At 43.4% G+C, this 18,017-nt stretch overlaps 1 protein-coding gene across 5 annotated transcripts in view; it reads left to right on the top strand.

Moving 5' to 3' along the window:
* MYOF (myoferlin) overlaps positions 1-18,017 on the top strand; it is a 157,621-nt gene that overhangs the window by 113,975 nt on the left and 25,629 nt on the right. For 2 of the 5 annotated variants that reach the window (XM_047824477.1, XM_047824476.1), the window contains 10 exons: positions 1,038-1,146; positions 2,402-2,479; positions 5,671-5,852; positions 5,946-6,104; positions 6,229-6,327; positions 7,288-7,449; positions 9,331-9,496; positions 12,885-12,961; positions 15,462-15,518; positions 16,967-16,978. In XM_047824477.1, coding sequence (XP_047680433.1) covers positions 1,038-1,146; positions 2,402-2,479; positions 5,671-5,852; positions 5,946-6,104; positions 6,229-6,327; positions 7,288-7,449; positions 9,331-9,496; positions 12,885-12,961; positions 15,462-15,518; positions 16,967-16,978 — 1,101 coding nt within the window. The remainder of the gene's footprint in view (positions 1-1,037; positions 1,147-2,401; positions 2,480-5,670; positions 5,853-5,945; positions 6,105-6,228; positions 6,328-7,287; positions 7,450-9,330; positions 9,497-12,884; positions 12,962-15,461; positions 15,519-16,966; positions 16,979-18,017) is intronic. The other 3 variants (XM_047824480.1, XM_047824478.1, XM_047824479.1) reach the window with 2 other exon arrangements.

Genomic DNA, 18,017 nt, shown 5'->3' with positions numbered 1-18,017 from the left:
TAATTTGGGAGAAAGCTGCACATCCTGGATGCTCAGTAACTCTTGTTAAATGAATAGACCATTAATATAGGAAAGATTCTAAGAAGTTCTACTGCAGACACACCTGTTTAATGTTGTTTCATCGGGCATTTTCCAAATGCATCTGTTCCAAAACCCTGGTCGCAGGTGACATCTGTTAACATTCCCAGGCACAGGTTCCTTGGATTATACCTTGGAAACTACAAATGTTCAACAAATCAAGAGTGTTAAGTATACAGATGTGAGGGGGAGGAAAACAGAAGGATGGCTCACGGAATTAGAGAATAATTTATATGGACTCACAGTAATGAAGGGAGGGAGGGAAAAAGCAGAACGGTGGAAGGAAGGAATAAGAAAATGGCAGTGGTCCATCTAAAACAACATGGTGGTCGGGAGCCATTTCCAAACACAGCCTGTTTTTATATTTTTGCACACTGACCCTGCTCTGTGCTTCCACTGCTTATTCTTGTCTTCCTCCCACCTTTTTAATCCCCTTATTTATCCTTTATGCCTTTTCTTTTTATTTTTTCTTTTTATTTTTTTAATTTTTTTTTCAACGTTTATTTATTTTTGGGACAGAGAGAGACAGAGCATGAACGGGGGAGGGGCAGAGAGAGAGGGAGGCACAGAATCAGAAACAGGCTCCAGGCTCCGAGCCATCAGCACAGAGCCTGATGCGGGGCTCGAACTCACGGACCGCGAGATCGTGACCTGGCTGAAGTCGGACGCTTAACCGACTGCACCACCCAGGCGCTATTTTTTCCTTTTTAAAATTTTCAGCATCTGGGTTTGGTAAGGCTGACCTTGAGGCAGAAAGACTGGCTTCAACTTCATGCTCTGTTGCTTTCCAGCTAAGTGACCTTGGGCAAGTCACTTGCTGTGCTGGGCTTCATTCATCTTTAAAAATGGAGTGATCGGATGAAAAGAGTCTATTTTGAAAGCCACCATTCCAGATTTTTGTAATTCTTGCCTCTTTGTTTGTCTTGAGGCACCATTCATGGACTTTTTTGCCTCTTTAGGGTGCGGACACTACTGAGGAAGGAGATGAAAAGAGCACAGAAAAGCAGAAGTACAGTGCCACCACCGTGTTTGGGGCAAACACTCCCATTGTTTCTTGTAACTTTGACAGTAAGTCTTAAACATGAATTTGTGCCTTCTGCTGCTATGACTTATCTCTAGAAAACTCTTTGCATCCCCAAACATGATTAAAATGTCTTCATGCAAGTGTGACTTCCATTGCCCTCACCTGATGAGAGGATTTTTTAAAATATAGTTTTAAAAATCGTATTTGGGGTGGAGGGTTGTCAAATCATTGACTTTGACAGAGTCTGTACTGATTCTATCTGTTAAGCTCCCCCAAAAGATTATTTTAATTAGAAAAAGAGGTTCAAAAAGTTAAGTAAAGGTTGGTTCCGATGATAATCTTTAGGCATTCTGGGATGAGGCAGACCTGCTGCGTAATAATAATAATAATAATAATAATAATAGCAAATGCTTATCTAGGGCTTAGCATGTGCCAGGCACTGTGCATATATTAATTCGTTTAATCCTTGTAACATCCCGAGGAAGTAGGTGTTATTATTGTCCTCATTGTAGACATGCAGAAGGATTAAATAAGTTGCCCCAAATCTTACAGCTTGGAAACACTATAGACAAGATAGTCTGACTCCCAGATCTGTGCACCGAATCACAGTGCCCTACTCTCTCTCTCTCAGATCACGTGTGTGGGAGGTGGGAGGGTATACACATTAACACAATAAGGATAAAGAGTATAAAGGTTTTGAGCTATCAAAGCAGCTTTTAGCAGATAACTGTCTCCTAGATCTGGGGCTGAAATAGTATAGAAAGCCCTATATCTATAACTCCTGGAAACCAAGTTTCATTTTAAAGGTATGTGATGACAAGCAATAGCCTAAATCCAGGTATTTCACAACAGGAGTAATGTTCTCCTGAGTGATAACACTTGCATTGAGCTTATTATAGTATTTTTTAAATGTGTATTTTTAAGAGAGAGAGAGAGAGACAGAGTGCGAGCAGAGGAGGGGAAGAGAGAAAGAGAGAGCGAGAGAGAGAATCTGAAGCAGGTTCCAGGGTCTGACCTGTCTGCACAGAGCCCGACGTGAGGCTCAAACTCACAAACTGTGAGACCATGACCTGAGCCGAAGTCAGATGCTTAACCGACTGAGCCACCCGGGTGCCCCAACCTTACTGTAGTATTTTTAAAGTTGGTTTTATTTTATAGGAAACAGAACTACTTTGGGAGCACGTGTCATCAGCAGTCTATGTGTTCTTTACTGTGGAGAAGTAGATCTGAAATATGTATTATCTCCAAATATTCCAGTGTTCTGTTTCTTGTAAGTAACCTCCATCCTGTTCTTTTCAGGAGTCTACATTTACCATCTGCGCTGCTATATCTATCAGGCCAGAAACCTCATGGCTCTAGACAAGGATAGTTTTTCAGGTAAAGACACAAAAATCTCCATCGTGCATGTTGTTACATAGCAGGCTAGCTTGTGGATGCTTTTAGTGATTTCTCAGAGAACAACTAAAAGGCTTTCCATATTGAGATTAGTTCGATTTGTGTGAAGTAAACTGCTCAGTCATTAAATAATCACTGAGTATGTCGAGCACTCCTGCTGGGTGCTGGAGATACACAGAAGATATGTGGTCTTTTAATACTAATAATCATTAACTGACCAGCTAATAAAAAGGCCCAAGAAGAAAAGCAGTTTCTGCTCTCTGCTTATACACACAGCTATATATACATATACCCTGGGCTCTTGGGCTGATTGGGAAGTTAAGATCCTTTATATATTTTTTGTAGCTCTCTCAGGTTGACAGATCACAGGTTCACGCGTTTGCCTACAACACCAGGCTTGAGGTCATTGAGAGTCCGTTTCGACCTCTCCATAGCCTGTTCCCCCGATTCCCAGCAGCACCATAAAGCCATGAGACCCGGCTGGTTTTGTGGCCTTTGGACTGGATCTAAGGGGAAGGCTGTAGGCAGGGCTGAGGAAAAGGTTGCTGGGAGTTTTTGCTGTAGCTGGTGGGATCATGAATAGTTCAAGGGCCATCTGGGCTACTTGGGGCAGATTTCTCCTTCAGGACTTGAATGGAGCAGAGCTTCTATGGAAACAGCTCTTAAAGCAGTTGCCTGACACTCTGGCACGCTCACATCAGTTGTGAGGTGTGTTCCAAGCACTAATGTAACCAACATTTGTGAGTGGTTTCCTTTTCTGACAAATGAGAGGAGATTCAAAGCTATCTCTATACTACGGATCTCCAAATGGGGTTTGAAGACATTTTTGAATATTCACCACCAGAGGGCACTCAGTCATTGAAAGTTGAAGTTAGAATCTTCTCCAGATTCTTGACTGAAGTTGCCTAAAACTCAAGCACATTCTTTGCAGTTTGAGACATAAGATATATGATCGGAGCAGAAACAAAGAGCCCCATTCATGTGATACCGCAATGCTAAAAATGAAGCAGCATTTTCGATGATACAACACTTTCAGGTTAGATATTAGGCTATTGCTCAAATAGATCAGCTCCCAGGCAATTGCAAAAGTTTTGGTGAAGTTATTTAGCATGGAGGAGAAACAGATTGCTTCTTTTTTTCCTTATCTTTTTTCAGCTTTGTTGAGGTATAAATTACAAAGTTGCACACTTAAAGTATACAAAGTGACGATTTGATATACAACTAACTACGTGATGGAAGGGGTCCCACAATTGCGTTAACACATCTGTCACCTCACGTAGTTACACTTGTGTGTGTGACAGAACACTTAAGTTCTCCTCGCCTAGCGAGTGTCACTTATACAATACACTGTTGTCAACTGTAGTCCTCATGTTACACATTAGGTCCTCAGGCCTTCTTCGCCTCATAACTGCAATTTGTATCCTTCTTCTAGCCTCTCCCCATTTCACCCCCCTCCCCCCCACACATACCCCCCAGCCCCTGGCAAGCACGATTCCACTCACGGTTTCTATTAATTTGATTTTTGAAGGGGTGTGGGGGAACTTCTACATGTAAGTGATACCATGCAGTATTTGTCTCTCTCGGTCTGGCTTATTTCACTTAGCATAATGCCCTCCCGGTTCCTCCATGTTGTTACAAATGACAGGATCTCCTTCTTTTTAAAGGCTGAATTATACATAGACAGTACACACATACACACCACATTTGCTTCATTCATTCATCCATCAGTGGACACACAGGTGGTTTCCATACCGCAGCCATTGTGAATAACGCTGCGGCGAACATGAGAGGGCAGAGATCTCTTTGAGATCATTATTGCGTTTGCTTTGAATATATACGCAGAAGTGGGATTGCTGGATCAGGTGATAACTATTTTTAATTTCTTGGGGAACTCCCATACTGCTTTACACAGTGGCTCCACCAGTCTGCATGTTCACCAACAGTGCACAAGGGTTCCCTTTTCTCCACATCTTCGCCAACGCTTGTTATCTCCTGTCTTTTTGATAATGAGACATCCTAACAGGATAGAGAGGTTACTTAATATCTCACTGTGGTTTTGATTTACATTTCCCTGATGATGAATGATGTCGAGCACCTTTTATTGTACCTGTTGGCCACCTATAGGTCTTCTTCGGAGAAATGTCTATTCAGGTCCTTTGCCCATTTTTTAATTGGGTCATTTGGGCTGTTTGCTCTTTTGTATGAGTTCCTTGCAAATTTTGGTTATTAACTCCTTATCATATATGTGGTTCACAAATGTCTTTTTCCCATTTCATGGGTTTTCATTCAGTTTATTGTTTCCTTTGCTGTGCAGAAGCTTTTTAGTTTGATATAGTTCCGCTTATTTATTTTTGCTTCCATTGCCTTTGTTTTTGGTGTCAAAGCCAGAAAAAAAATCACTGCCAAGACTAATATCAGGGAGCTTACCCCTTATACATTCTTCTAGGAGTTTTGTGGTTTCAGGTCCTATATTCAAGTATTTAGTCTACTTTGAGTTGACTTCTGTGTATGGTATAAAACAGAGCTCCAGCTTGATTCTTCTGCATGTGGCTATCCAGTTTTCCCGGCATCATTTATCAAAGAGACTATCCTTTCTTCATTGTGCATTCTTGGCACCTATATTGAAAATTAGTTGCTCACATATGCATGCATTTATTTCTGAGTTCTCTATTCTGTTCTGTTGATTCATGTGTCTGTTTCTATGCTACTACCATACCATTTTGATTACTATAGTTTTGTAATATAATTTGAAACCAGCAAGTGTGATGCCTCCAGCTCTGTTCTTTTTCATGATTGCTTTGGCAATCTACCTCCCAGGTGGTGGTGAGGGTCTGTGATCAGTGCACCTGGAGGAAGAACATGCAATTGAAACGAGAGGTCCTGAGGAGCTGGACTTTAGCCATGGCCTCACTGTTACTCTCTTCTTCTGTTTTAGTTCTTATTTTTATTATTTTTATTAATTTTTTTTTGTTTTTGTTTTGAGAGAGAGAATGTGAGCAGGAGAGGGGCCAACGGGGAGGGAGAGAGAGAATCTTAAGCAGGCTCTATGCCCAGCACGGAGCCCGACACAAGGCTCAATCTCATGAATCATGAGATCATGACCTTAGCCACAATCAGAAGTCAGACGCTTAGCCAACTGAGCCGCCAGGCGCCCCTCTCTTCTTCTGTTTTAGATCCATATGCTCATGTCTCCTTCCTCCATCGAAGCAAAACCACTGAGATCATCCACTCAACTCTGAATCCCACATGGGACCAAACGATTATATTTGATGAAATTGAAATCTATGGGGAGCCCCAGACAGTCCTACAGAACCCACCCAAAGTTGTCATTGAACTTTTTGACAATGACCAAGTGGTAGGTAATTTAGAATTTCTAAGATGGCTTGGGGAATAATGGAAGTTTATAGGGATATTTGTTGGGGAATTTAAGGATTGTTTGTTTCTCTAGGGCAAAGATGAATTTTTAGGACGAAGCTTGTGCTCCCCTCTGGTAAAGCTAAACTCAGAAATGGATATCACGCCCAAACTTCTCTGGCACCCCTTAATGAATGGAGACAAAGCCTGTGGGGACGTCCTTGTAACCGCAGAACTGATTCTGAGGCACAAGGTACTTACTGAGTTCTCACTTACATATTCTTTCATAGCAACTGCTTAAAATACTTGTTAATAACCCGCGACACCATTCCCTTGAACTAAAGAGAGGCACTGACATTTCCATGTTTGTTTTACAGGATGGCTCCAACCTTCCCATCCTTCCCTCACAAAGGGCGCCAAATCTATACATGGTTCCCCAGGGGATCAGACCTGTGGTCCAGCTCACTGCCATTGAGGTATGCAGCTCCCTAAGTTTTATGGATCAAGTCAAATGACATAGCGACAGAACTGGAATCCTTCACCTGGGAAATGAAATCTTGTCACCTGTTCTCTTGCTGTGTCCAACTTCCTAAAGCATTTGTCCAAAAATCTGAAATATTCATGGACATAGAAGGCTTGTTGAAACAAGAAGAACAGGTCAATCCCGGCCTTACTGAGGGAATTTGGGGTTCTCATTTACTAGGATCCAGGAGATTTCTCAGTTTCCCGTGTCCACTGGAGAGCTGGGAGAGGGAAGGCAGACAAAGAGCAGTGTGTGTGTGTGTGTATGTGTGTGTGTGTGTGCGCGTGTGCACAGAGAGCAGGAGACTCAAGAGGGGACTCAAGGTGGAGAGAGGCATGGGGGTAACAGGAAATGCTGACATGCCAGACAATCAGGGCAGACACAGGCTGATGGAGCTAACAGGTAGCTTGATGGACAGGTCTGGTCCATTCTCAAGGTCTCTTCCTTGATGTTACCTTGAGATTTCCATTCTCAAGCTGTCTTGGTAAGAGTTTCCAGAGACCAAAGAGATGGCTTTAAACAACAGCTATCATTTTTGAATGCTTACATGTCAGACGCTGTGTTAAGAAGTTTACACTTGATCCTTGGGATGACCCTGTGGTAGATAATGCTGTCAGTCCTGTTTGCAGATGAAACATAGAGAGGTTACTAACTTGCCTGGGTTCACAGCCAGGATTTGATTCCTGCACTCTTCACTGCTCTGCTTTTTAGCAGCTCAGGCAGAGGAAAAGGGGCAAAACCACTTTCTCTGCATGACCTACAGGCTTTCCAGAATAAGAGTCTCAGAGATTTTAGGCAAATCTGCACCAGTCAACCTTAAAGAATTTCTCAGTTATTAAGGAAGAATGTTTCCTTTGAATATTATTTTTAATATACTTGGTTTTCTTTCTATCTCTTTATATTGTTTTCTTAGATTCTAGCTTGGGGCTTAAGAAATATGAAGAACTACCAGATGGCTTCTATCACATCCCCCAGCCTCATTGTGGAGTGTGGAGGCGAAAGGGTAGAATCAGTGGTGATCAAAAACCTTAAGAAGACACCCAACTTCCCAAGTTCTGTTCTCTTCATGAAAGTGGTACAGTATCAAGATTGTAATAGTCCACGTGTGTTGAGTACCTGAGTTTTATCTGAAATATGGAAATATATATATATATATATATATATATATATATATATAATCACACACACACAAAGTTTATATATTTCCAAACTCTGACAGCAAATAGAAAAACCTTGCCTTGGATTCAGCTTGCCAGTGACTTTTGTCCCTTAGACTCTCACACCATAGTGATGATTTCTTGAAGCTTTAGACATCCCCAGTGATACAGAAATATTTATGAGAATACGTATTTCTAGAATAAACTTTTCATCTGCTCAGCTACCAGGTTCAGGCTTTGGGTCAGTCCCCTGAGGGCAGAATACTAACCCTCAGTCCTGCCCTTGCAAGTGTGTATGGACTGGAAGCCTCCAGACAGGCACTGGCTGGCTGGGGAAGGGCAGGTGCAGAGCCCATTTGGAGCAGTGGGGCCATGCCCTAACAGCCTGTGACTGCTCCCCTCCTCCAGGTGCTTCTGGAAGGCACCCACCTTGCTCCACGGGTTGTTAGGAATATGGGACAGTGTCAGATCCGGTTCACGGTCCTCCATCATAGGACCCCATAGGAGCAAGAAGAGGTCACCCAGTCCTCCTGCTTTTAAAGCAGTTAAATCCTTATCCTACTGTACTATATCAAAGAGATAAAATCAAGGCATTTCCTTGGCTTTGATGGAGTAGAAAGCCCAGGACCTTCACATTCCTTTTCTCTCCCTAGTCATTTGGTGTCGCTAGCACACCATTCTCAAACTCTAGGGTCCCGTGATTTAACGTGGGCTTTTACAGGTGAAGAAACTGAGGCCTAGAGAGGGGGACACCTTATTCAGGTCCTGCAAGTGAGTGTCAGGCCACACCTTCTGTGCGGCAGTGGGTATGTGGAGAGGCGACAGCAGCAGCCCTGGGTGCCGGCTGCCTTCATACTCCCTGCCTTTTGTCTTTGCTCTCACCCTGCAAGACAGGCATTTTTCATTCCTTAAACACCCACTGTAGCGGAAACCCAGAAGATAAGTAATTTACACCAGGGACATAGCTGGCAAGTAGGCGGCCAGAGTTTGGACTTAGGTTCCTCCGGCTGCAAAGCCCGTCCTCCTCCCCCCTGCAATGTGCAGATGGAGTGCCACCTGGGTGCTGCAAGCCCGAATCCAATCGGGAAGTGATCGCCCCAGGCCACTCCACCCACCCTTGCCTGCTCCCCAGCCCCTCCCCCACCCCCCACGTTCTAGTCTGAATCTAGTCTCAGTCAGCAGGAGAAAAGCCACTCAGTCAACCCCCACTTCGATTCCTTTGCAAGGCCAGAGATGGAAATGTATCTGAACCACATACCAGGCAGACCCCAAGACCAGCCCATGATTCCCTAATCAGGCAATGTCATCGAGGCCACCAAATTCCACACGGAAGAACAGGAGGAGTCGAGGAAAAATGAGCATTCCATTCGGACACCGAACTTCCAAGACTAAAAGATTCCCAAGCCACAGTTATTTCCCTTGGAGATTCAGTTTGATCTCAGTTACTTTTAAATGCTGAATCTGCATCCTGTGACTGGGCACTGAGACCCTATTCTAAGCAGTTCACACACATCAATTAAACAACCCTCCTATTACTGAGGAGATAACTGGGGCTTTGAAAAGTTGCCTGAGGCCAAGCGACTCCTAGTAGCAGAGCCAGGATTTGACCCCAGGCAGTCTGGCTCAGCTCCCGTCCTGAAGCACTATGCTGTTTGCCTAGCACATAAAATTCCTGAACTACGCACTGTGAGTCCCCAGGGCTATACCAATCAGGCAAAAAGTCTGGGTTGGTCCCTTTGGGAGAATTTACTGGGAAGTTCTGCTACAGAGAAGTGACGCCTACCTCTGTGAATCCCCAGTTCTTGCCCAAGGAAGAATTGTACATGCCTCCGCTGGTGATCAAGGTCATTGACCACAGGCAGTTTGGGCGGAAGCCTGTCGTTGGGCAGTGCACCATCGACCGCCTGGACCGCTTTCGCTGCGACCCTTATGCGGGAAAGGAGGATCTTGTGCCACAGCTAAAAGGTAAAATTCACGTCTATAAAAGGGATATCCCTTTGGGTTTTTCATGTGAGATCTGATTAAATCTTCACAGACCTCCTCAAGATAAAAAATATTCATGCAGATGAAGAACTCATTTGATATCCAGTGGGCTATGTAACTTTCCCAAGGTGCTATAGTTAGTAGGTGGTAAAGTTAGATTTGAATTCCCACCTTGTTTGGGTGGGGGGGCGGCATCCAGCGCCCAAACTGTTACCTTCTGAAGTAACCTATCCCTGGCTGAACATAAGCTGTCTCTTCGGGAGATGTTAAGTGCTTCATAATGTTTTCATGTAGTCAAGCAGAGAAGACAAACAAGGAAATGAGTAGTTGCAGTCAGTGTGATAAATGCTTTGAGCAAGAAATACAGCGGTCCCCTCCTGAGCAGTGAAGCGGTGGGGGGGAGGATTTTCATTTCGAATTGCTTTCTGTCTGTCTTCCTCATGAGCGCATCCTGTTATCGCAATGTCATTGGAAAGATACTATTTCATTGTTATATCCGCGGAGGAAAAGCTGGGGACTTGTCTGCCGTAGGTCACATGATTCATAGGTAAATGATAGTGGGACATGGTGCTGACCTTAGGGCTCCAAATAAATAACAGCTAATGAATAGCATTTTGCTATTGCCCATTCAATAATGACTTGTTTTTAGCTTACTGTGTGCCAGGGTCCGTGTTAGGGGCTGGGGAGTGGGTCAGCATAGTGAATAAAGTTCCAGGGCCCCTGGCTTCATGAGATTAGATGCCGTGGGGAACTATCACACATTCATTCAGCTGATCGTCGGTGCCTCAAGACTGAAACAGATGTCTTCTGTTTAAGCAGCTGTCCTGCTAACCAGTTCTATTTAATCTTCCAGAAGGTTTGGTATTGATTTGACAGAGCATCTGAAACTCATCTGTTTCAGCATCCTATAGCCCTGATTCAGAGAAGAGGCTAAAATAAAATCCACAATCACACGTGGGCAAAAATAAACCTACATGAGTTTATCCAGAAATTTCCCATGCCAAGCATTTTGTGTTGAATTGATAGTACCTAAAATAGCAACTTTTTTTTTATAGCAACAAGGATTACTATAACTGCAGCATTGTTTAATTTGGGGTTACTCAATGGAGAGAAACCATTGTCCTAGCATTGCCCCTGCTGCTTTCATGAGACAAAGTTCTTTGATCCAAATACGTGAAATCACAAATTCTGCAATCTTTCTCTGGCCTCCGAGTGTGGACTTGTTGGTGTCTATGGGGCGGGGGGGGGGGGGGGGGGGCGGGGGAGGCGGGTAGGATGGGGCTCAGGCAGAGGTCTCCTGGTTAGTGACTCTGTAATTAATGTGAAATATGGTCAAGGTTTCAGAGAACTCTTCAAAAAGGAAAATCCGTAAGGAGTATGGGGTGGGCAAAGCATAATGTTCCCAAGACTAGAATCTGGTACTTTCTTAAAACCAAAAATAGAGTAAGAGTTGAGGAATGTAATTGGCTGGCCTAGTGTCAGAAGCATACAGAATAGCTTTCCTCCTGTCCTTGAGGCTTTGTTTACGTGAGGCTGGTAAAGCAGAGAACTGCTAAGAAGGAGCTTGCATACAGTTGTGTTCCCGCACACTACCCAACTGGCTGTCACGTCCTGTGTTATAGCTGGCAGAAGTTTTGGGGGGAGCCTGTTTTGGAAATGTAGAGACTGCTGGTAGGGATGGGGGTGCTGCGTGGATATAGAATGAGCTGGCACAGCAAGTGGAGTATCGCAGATGTTTAGTAAATGTCACTCTCCCTGTCTCCCCAGTGTCCCCCTAATCCTTTCCCATTTCATTGAGCATTTACTCTGCCCTGGGCGCTGGCGTGTAAGACACAAGCTCTGGGGTCAGACAGCCCTAGGTCATCTACTTCCACTTCCTACTGGCTGTTTAACCTGAAGCGAGTAACTTGGATTCTCTTAGCCTCAATTCGTGTTTTAATCTTTATAATGGGGATAATGGTGCATATTCTACAGGATTATTGAGGGATTAAATGAGATAAAGTACGTAAAAGGCTTAGTCCACTCCCTGGCACGTGGTATGTACCTAAAATATGTGTCTTCCCTCCCCTGCTTTTGGTCCTACACGGGTGGGTTAAACAGAAAGTTCTTTTGGCTTTGCAGTTTGTTCTGTCTGGGTGCTGGCCTCCCATTGAATGTCTGACTGCCCAATGCCATCTTCCATAAAGGGTAGACATACTCCTCACCCACACCCGTGCCCTAGGCTGAGGCTTCATTGGAAGCAAACCTGGTGAGCCCAGGGGCTACCCCTGAGCCCTTGCACTAATCCCAAAATCCAGAGCCACAAATACAGTTGATCCTTGAACAACGCAGGGGTTAGGAGCACTGACCTTCATGCAGTCAGAAATCCATGTACAACTTTGACTCCCCTAAAGCTTAACTACTAATAGCCTCATGTTGACCAGAAGCCTTAAATACCAATAACATAAACAGTCCATTAACACATTTTTTTGTATGTTGTATATTTTATACACTGTATTCTTACAATAAAGTAAGCTAGAGAAAAGAAGACATTAGGAAAATCATAAGGGGTGCCTGGGTGGCTCAGTCGGTGAAGCTTCTGACTTCAGCTCAGGTCGTGATCTCGCGGTTGTGAGTTCAAGCCCTGTGTCGGCCTCTGTGCTGACAGCTCAGAGCCTGGAACCTGCTTCACATTATGTGTCTCCCTCTCTCTCTCTCTGCCCTTCCCCCGCTCATGTTCTGTCTCTCTCTCAAAAAATAAACATTAAAAATTAAAAAAAAATACAATCATAAGGAAAATAAAATATATTTACAGTACCATAGTGCATTAAAAAAATTCCACACATAAGTGGACCTGCACAGTTCAAACCCGTGTTGTTCCGGGTCAGCCGTATTCTGGGAATTGCATAAAACCAGGCTGACGCCTCTTCCCTGTGCTCCCACTGTGGGAACCGGAGCCGAATGAGCCGCCTGCAGCTTCAGGCCTGAAATGTGCAACTGTTTGCCCTGCTTTGCTTTGCTGTGTCTTGGGAACAGATTCTAAGAAGCTGAAGCTCCTTCCGATGTGAGTTTCCTTCTCCGCTCATGTCCTCTAGAGACATTGGTCTTTCTTGATACAATTGAACCGTTCTTTTTTGAGCACTTCCTGTGTACAGGCACTGGGCTAATTGTCCAAGACAAGAGAAAATGTCTAAACCTACATCACATTTTGGGAAAAGTGATGAGTTACTGGGTCACCTTCTCTATTCAGGGATGGTCCTGTACACTCAGTGAGTCCTACCCATGAGTAAAGTCTACTTTCCACTGTGGCTGCTGAACTTGAACTTCAACTAGAATGTTCAGTACTGTTTTTTTCCTAAGTATCTTGGGTGAGAAATTGTTTGTCTTGTAGCCTCCCTTCTGTCTACCCCACCCTGCCGGGACGTCATTATTGAAATAGAAGACACCAAACCATTACTGGCTTCAAAGGTAGGTTTCAGAACTGATCATCGGATAATATCAGTTTTATTTTCCAGGTGCTTAGGCATTGGGCGAATTCAGGCAAACTGCCATTCAATGCAATTAAAATAATAATAACCAAGCCAATTTATGGAGGTAGAATAAAGAATCTGAATCTTAGACTCATCAGTAATTAAATGATGTTGTGTAGATTAATGTCCTCTACCCTGGGTCACCCGGGATACTTAAAATAATACCCAGGACCAGGCCCCACCCTCCAAGAGGAAGAGGGACCTAGTAAACATCAGTATGTTAAAAAATCTCTCCAAGCGCTTCTAATGTGCAGGCAGGTCTGAGAACCATTGGTGTGAACAGTCTGAATGATACCATTTGCTAGAAAGAGAAATTTCAGGAAGTGGTTTGTAGCACTGAACATTCCAAAGAAGGGGTGCATGCATGAAGTAGAAATGTCATGGATTTTTAATGACCCTATTTGCCCGTGTGTGGGTTATCTAAGATTTTTATATTCACTGTGGTTTTGAGGTGAAGAAATTGGTGGAAATGCTCACTCAGGACCCTATTTTAGAACCATTGCAGCCAGTTCTACAAGAAGGAAAGGGAGGGTGGGGGGAAGAAAGGTCTCAGTCCAGAAAAAAGAAAACATCAAATATCTCCCTGTTTGTGTTGGCATTTAGGACGGACTTTCACAGCATGTTTTAATGTGCAAACTGGCCAAAAAATGCACATGATTGCACTTTAATATGTTATGTCCATAAACAGTGCCTTTTAAAAAATTCACTTCCTTCCCACTTCATTAAGCTCACTAACAACTGGACCATATGAAATGTGGTCTCCACAGCCAGCTCTGTGTCGCAGTGCATTTGATTCTGTTCCCTGGGAATCCTCCACAGTCATAAATGACAATATCAAATCTGCGAAACACCACATTTGCTTTGCAAATGACCTCACATATTCCCACCAAAACAGTGGTGGCCTAGGGAGAAATTAAGTACTGTATACTTAAGAACCTTGATTGATAATACATTTTCACAACGGCCCAGGAAAAAGGCAGTTTTAGATCCTGTTCTGTAACCTGTCTCCAGTTTTCTTACTTTCCATCGCCAAACAATTCTTATTCGTGCCTGCTGTGTCCTCAGTAGCCCTACATATGGGGGATCAAGAAGAATCAAGGCCAATCTATGCTGATATTGTCACTCATTTCGTAACAGTAGTTGACCAATGACTGGGCTACTGGAACAACACATTGTGAAAGGTTAGTTTACATCATAGAATCTGAGTTGCAGCGGAACAGGATTGGAGGTGGTAGCACTCGGAACCGCCATTGTTCAGTGCCCCCCACCCCCATCTGAGGTTTCACTTTCCCCGAAGTCGACTACTGTCCCAAAACACACGGTCCTCCTTCTGTCAGAAAGGCAATAGCAGCCTGACACTGCGTCACAGCCCCTACATCACTCACCTCACCCGTCTCATCACTTAGGCATATTATCATCTCGCATCATCAGAAGGGTGAGTTCAGTACAATAAGATATTTTGAAAGAGAGACCATAGCCGCAAAACTTATTACAGTATATTGTTATAATTGTTCTATTTAATTATTAGTTATTGTTGATCTCTCACTGTGCCTGATTTATACATTAAACTTTATCATAGGTATGTGTATATAGGAAAAAGCGTAATATATACAAGGTTCAATTCCACCCGCAGTTTCAGGCATCCACTAAAGGTCTTGGGACGTATGCCCCGCTGATAAGTGGGGACTACTATACTGTACATGACTTTAATCAGCTTGTTCTGCTAACACCTAGCTGAGGCACACTGTGTTAGGAAAGGCCGGTTGGAATCTCCCCTCAAAAACTGACTCCACCCATTCATTAGGGAAGACAGTACACATCTCGGCAAAGGCAAATGAATGAAGTTGAGCTTTGGAAGAGCAAATAATAACAACTTTGCTGATGTCCTATATTACATGTACATGATGTGCGTGCATTACATGTACATGTGATATATGTGTAATGTATGTCCGTTACCACTAATCTGGGTAAATTGAGAGAGTAAGTCAAAACTAACTGCTGTTGATGTGAGCTGGAGGCTAGGGCTTTGGGTGACTGTCCTGTGCTCACAGAAACTCACACCGTTGCCCTGTGAGATCTCTGGGAGTTCCTTTTTATTTATTTTTTTAATTTTAATGTTTATTTTTGAGAGAGAGAGACAGAGTGCGAGCAGGGGAGGGGCAGAGAGAGGGGGAGACACAGAATCCAAAGCAGGCTCCAGGCTCAAGCTGTCAGCACAGAGCCCGACATGGGGCTTGAACTCACAAACCATGAGATCATGACCTGAGCCAAAGATTCTTAAGCGACTGAGCCATCCAGGTGCCCCGGATCTCTGGGAGTTCTTAAATGGGCTCAGCATTACCACAAGAAAGGTGGTGCCTGGGGCAAATTGGTAAGTGCTAGCCGGATAACATGGGCATTCCTACATGGCCATTTCAACAATTACCTTCCAATTCCAGTGTTTAAGCAGTATGTCAACAGCACTCAGCAAAATGGCTTCTCCAACGACAGTGCATGTATGTATGATGAGAAAATGCATGAAGCTGCTTGGGACCACGGGGACCTTGGTCTAAAGACTTGAATTCTTTCAGATTCCTTCTAATACTAGATTTTGGAGTGAAAGGTGATCTTTAAGCAAATGTGATTGTTTGAAGCCCGGGGAGATTCTTGCCATGCAGATACCATAAAGCAAGCTTCTTGAGATGCTCGCATCCCTTTTCCACATGAACTCCTGAGTAAATGGGCGTGAATAAATTCTCCCATATTAATCCTAACTTTTAAAACCAGACATTTGTTTTGAGTCACGCTTTTTAAACCATGAACTATTCTCTTCTTGGAAATGATTTCAAATAGCTAAAAATAGATGTGAATAAACAGACTTTAAAAATCTTTTTAAAAAATTCAGGAACCATTCAGAATGTGAATGTACTTTTGGCATAAAGTCCCTCTCTCCAAAATCTCAATCTGGCTGCGATTTAACCTTTAATCCTGCTTTGGTATGAATCTAATATAACAAACTGTTACATCTGTCTATCTCTCTGCCTCTCTTGGCAATGCTGTGTACTGAATAAACGCCAATCAGAAAACACCAAGGGGCACTTAACAGAGGAAGCCCTGTGGCCGCCTCATACAACAGCTGCAGGAAGGGCCTATAATGAGGAGCTACTGTCTCCTCACATAAGAAATGAAGTTAGGATTTCAGAAAGGGGGTCTAGATAGCAGTTCCTCAGACTGCCCCTGAAGGTGAACTTGGGTGACAACCAGCAGGCACGGAAAGAAAACTCAAGCCCAGCATCTGAGCTCACCATTCCCTCATCTCTTGGATGCACCCTGAGATCAGGGGTGGATTCTCTATGCAGAAGCTCAGATGGAAGCATTTGACCATGAGAAACTTGACATCTTCGAACAGTGTTGATGGACGCATCTGTATTTGGTGCTGTAACAGAGGCATGGGGAAAAGGCAAGGAAAGGCAGCTACATGATGATGTTGCAGCCATGCTAGACATGATTTTCCCCTGACAGGAGTTTTTGAAGGGATAAGAATAAGGCCAATTTGGGGAATACTTTAGGAGCTAAGTGAAATGAAAGGTTGGGGGCAGACTGATGAGTGGCCACACTTCCATGCACCCCCATCCCTCCCGTCTTGTGACCACTGTGCTGGCAGACAATGAGATTATCTAACCCTTGAGAACATGGGATGTGGGTGGCTACCTCCAACCCTTCCATTTTAATACTATTTGTAACTCATGTGCACGTTTTCAGAGAAGAAACCAGGAAGGTGTGTTTAATTATGAGATCATCTTGAATACGTTAAATAATCCATCAAAATGTTGATCATCTAAAGCATGCATGAAAATTAATTTCTCCTTCTCTCTTTCTCTTTAAACCTGATGCTCATGGGGTCTCCATATCTGTGTGACCTGACACGGTTTGCCCTCTTCCTGTGCATATATGTGATAAACAGCTGACAGAAAAGGTAACTATTGTACATGCTTTGCTAGATTTAAGATTCATTTTAGATTTTCTGCCTATAGCTGATATGTAAAGAAACTTTTTTAAATCCAGGCTTAGTTTACTGACTATAAAGGGGAAATAATTCTGTATAGTGTGTGTGTGTGTGTGTGTGTGTGTGTGTGTGTTTGCATGTCTATGGTACACAGAAAGGAAATAGCTTTTCTTGAGTGTTCCTTCCCTGCCCCTACCCAGACTAAGAGTCTATGTTACAGGTGACACTGTTTTTTTTCCCCCCAGCAAGATCACTCTTTCCCAGGTATGTTAAAATAAGCAATGGGTGGGTCTGATGAGGCTCTATTCTTGTTAAAAATTTGAGTGGAACTTATAGCAGCCTTTAATAAACTATAGGCTTCTGCAGTTTTAAATTGTTGTACAAGTGACTCTGATATGCTATCCCCTCTGCCCAACCAAGAGCCACCCCTCTAAACCAGAGGTTCTGAACACTGACCGCACAATGGGATCGCCTGTGGAATTTAAGAAAACATTCCTGAATGCCCAGGACTCCCCCAGGCTGATTGAATTAGAAACCCCAAGGACAGGTTGGGAGCCACTTGTCTAAATGACCCATAATGCCTCCCTACTGTGTTTTACATTTTATCATTTTTAAAGCTCTTTCTCCTAATGATCTTTTTTGATTTCCAAAACAACTCTCTGAAGTAGATGGAGACAGGTAGTGCTCTTACCCACTCGGTGGATGAAGAAATTGATGCTCAGAGATGTTGGATAACTTGCCCAAGCCGATGTGGCTTATAATGTGAGAGTACAGCTTATCACGTAAAGGATGGGACTGGAATTAGAACCAGTTTTTCCACCTCTCAGCTTAGCTTTGTTTTATAATGCATTGCTGGCTATAAGGACTAAAGAAATGAAATAGTGGAAAACATATAAGGGAAGTTTTAGCTAATTAATTTGTATATATAAATATCAAGTCAACAGGCTAAAAAGTAAAATCAGACTAATGAATATATTGTGTCTATAGGCTGTAAGAAATCATCTAGGGG

This window comes from Prionailurus viverrinus, chromosome D2 (assembly GCF_022837055.1).
Source record: "Prionailurus viverrinus isolate Anna chromosome D2, UM_Priviv_1.0, whole genome shotgun sequence".
Lineage (NCBI taxonomy): Eukaryota > Metazoa > Chordata > Mammalia > Carnivora > Felidae > Prionailurus > Prionailurus viverrinus.
Note: the sequence above shows the minus strand (reverse complement) of the source record. Positions and strands in the feature narration are given on the sequence as shown.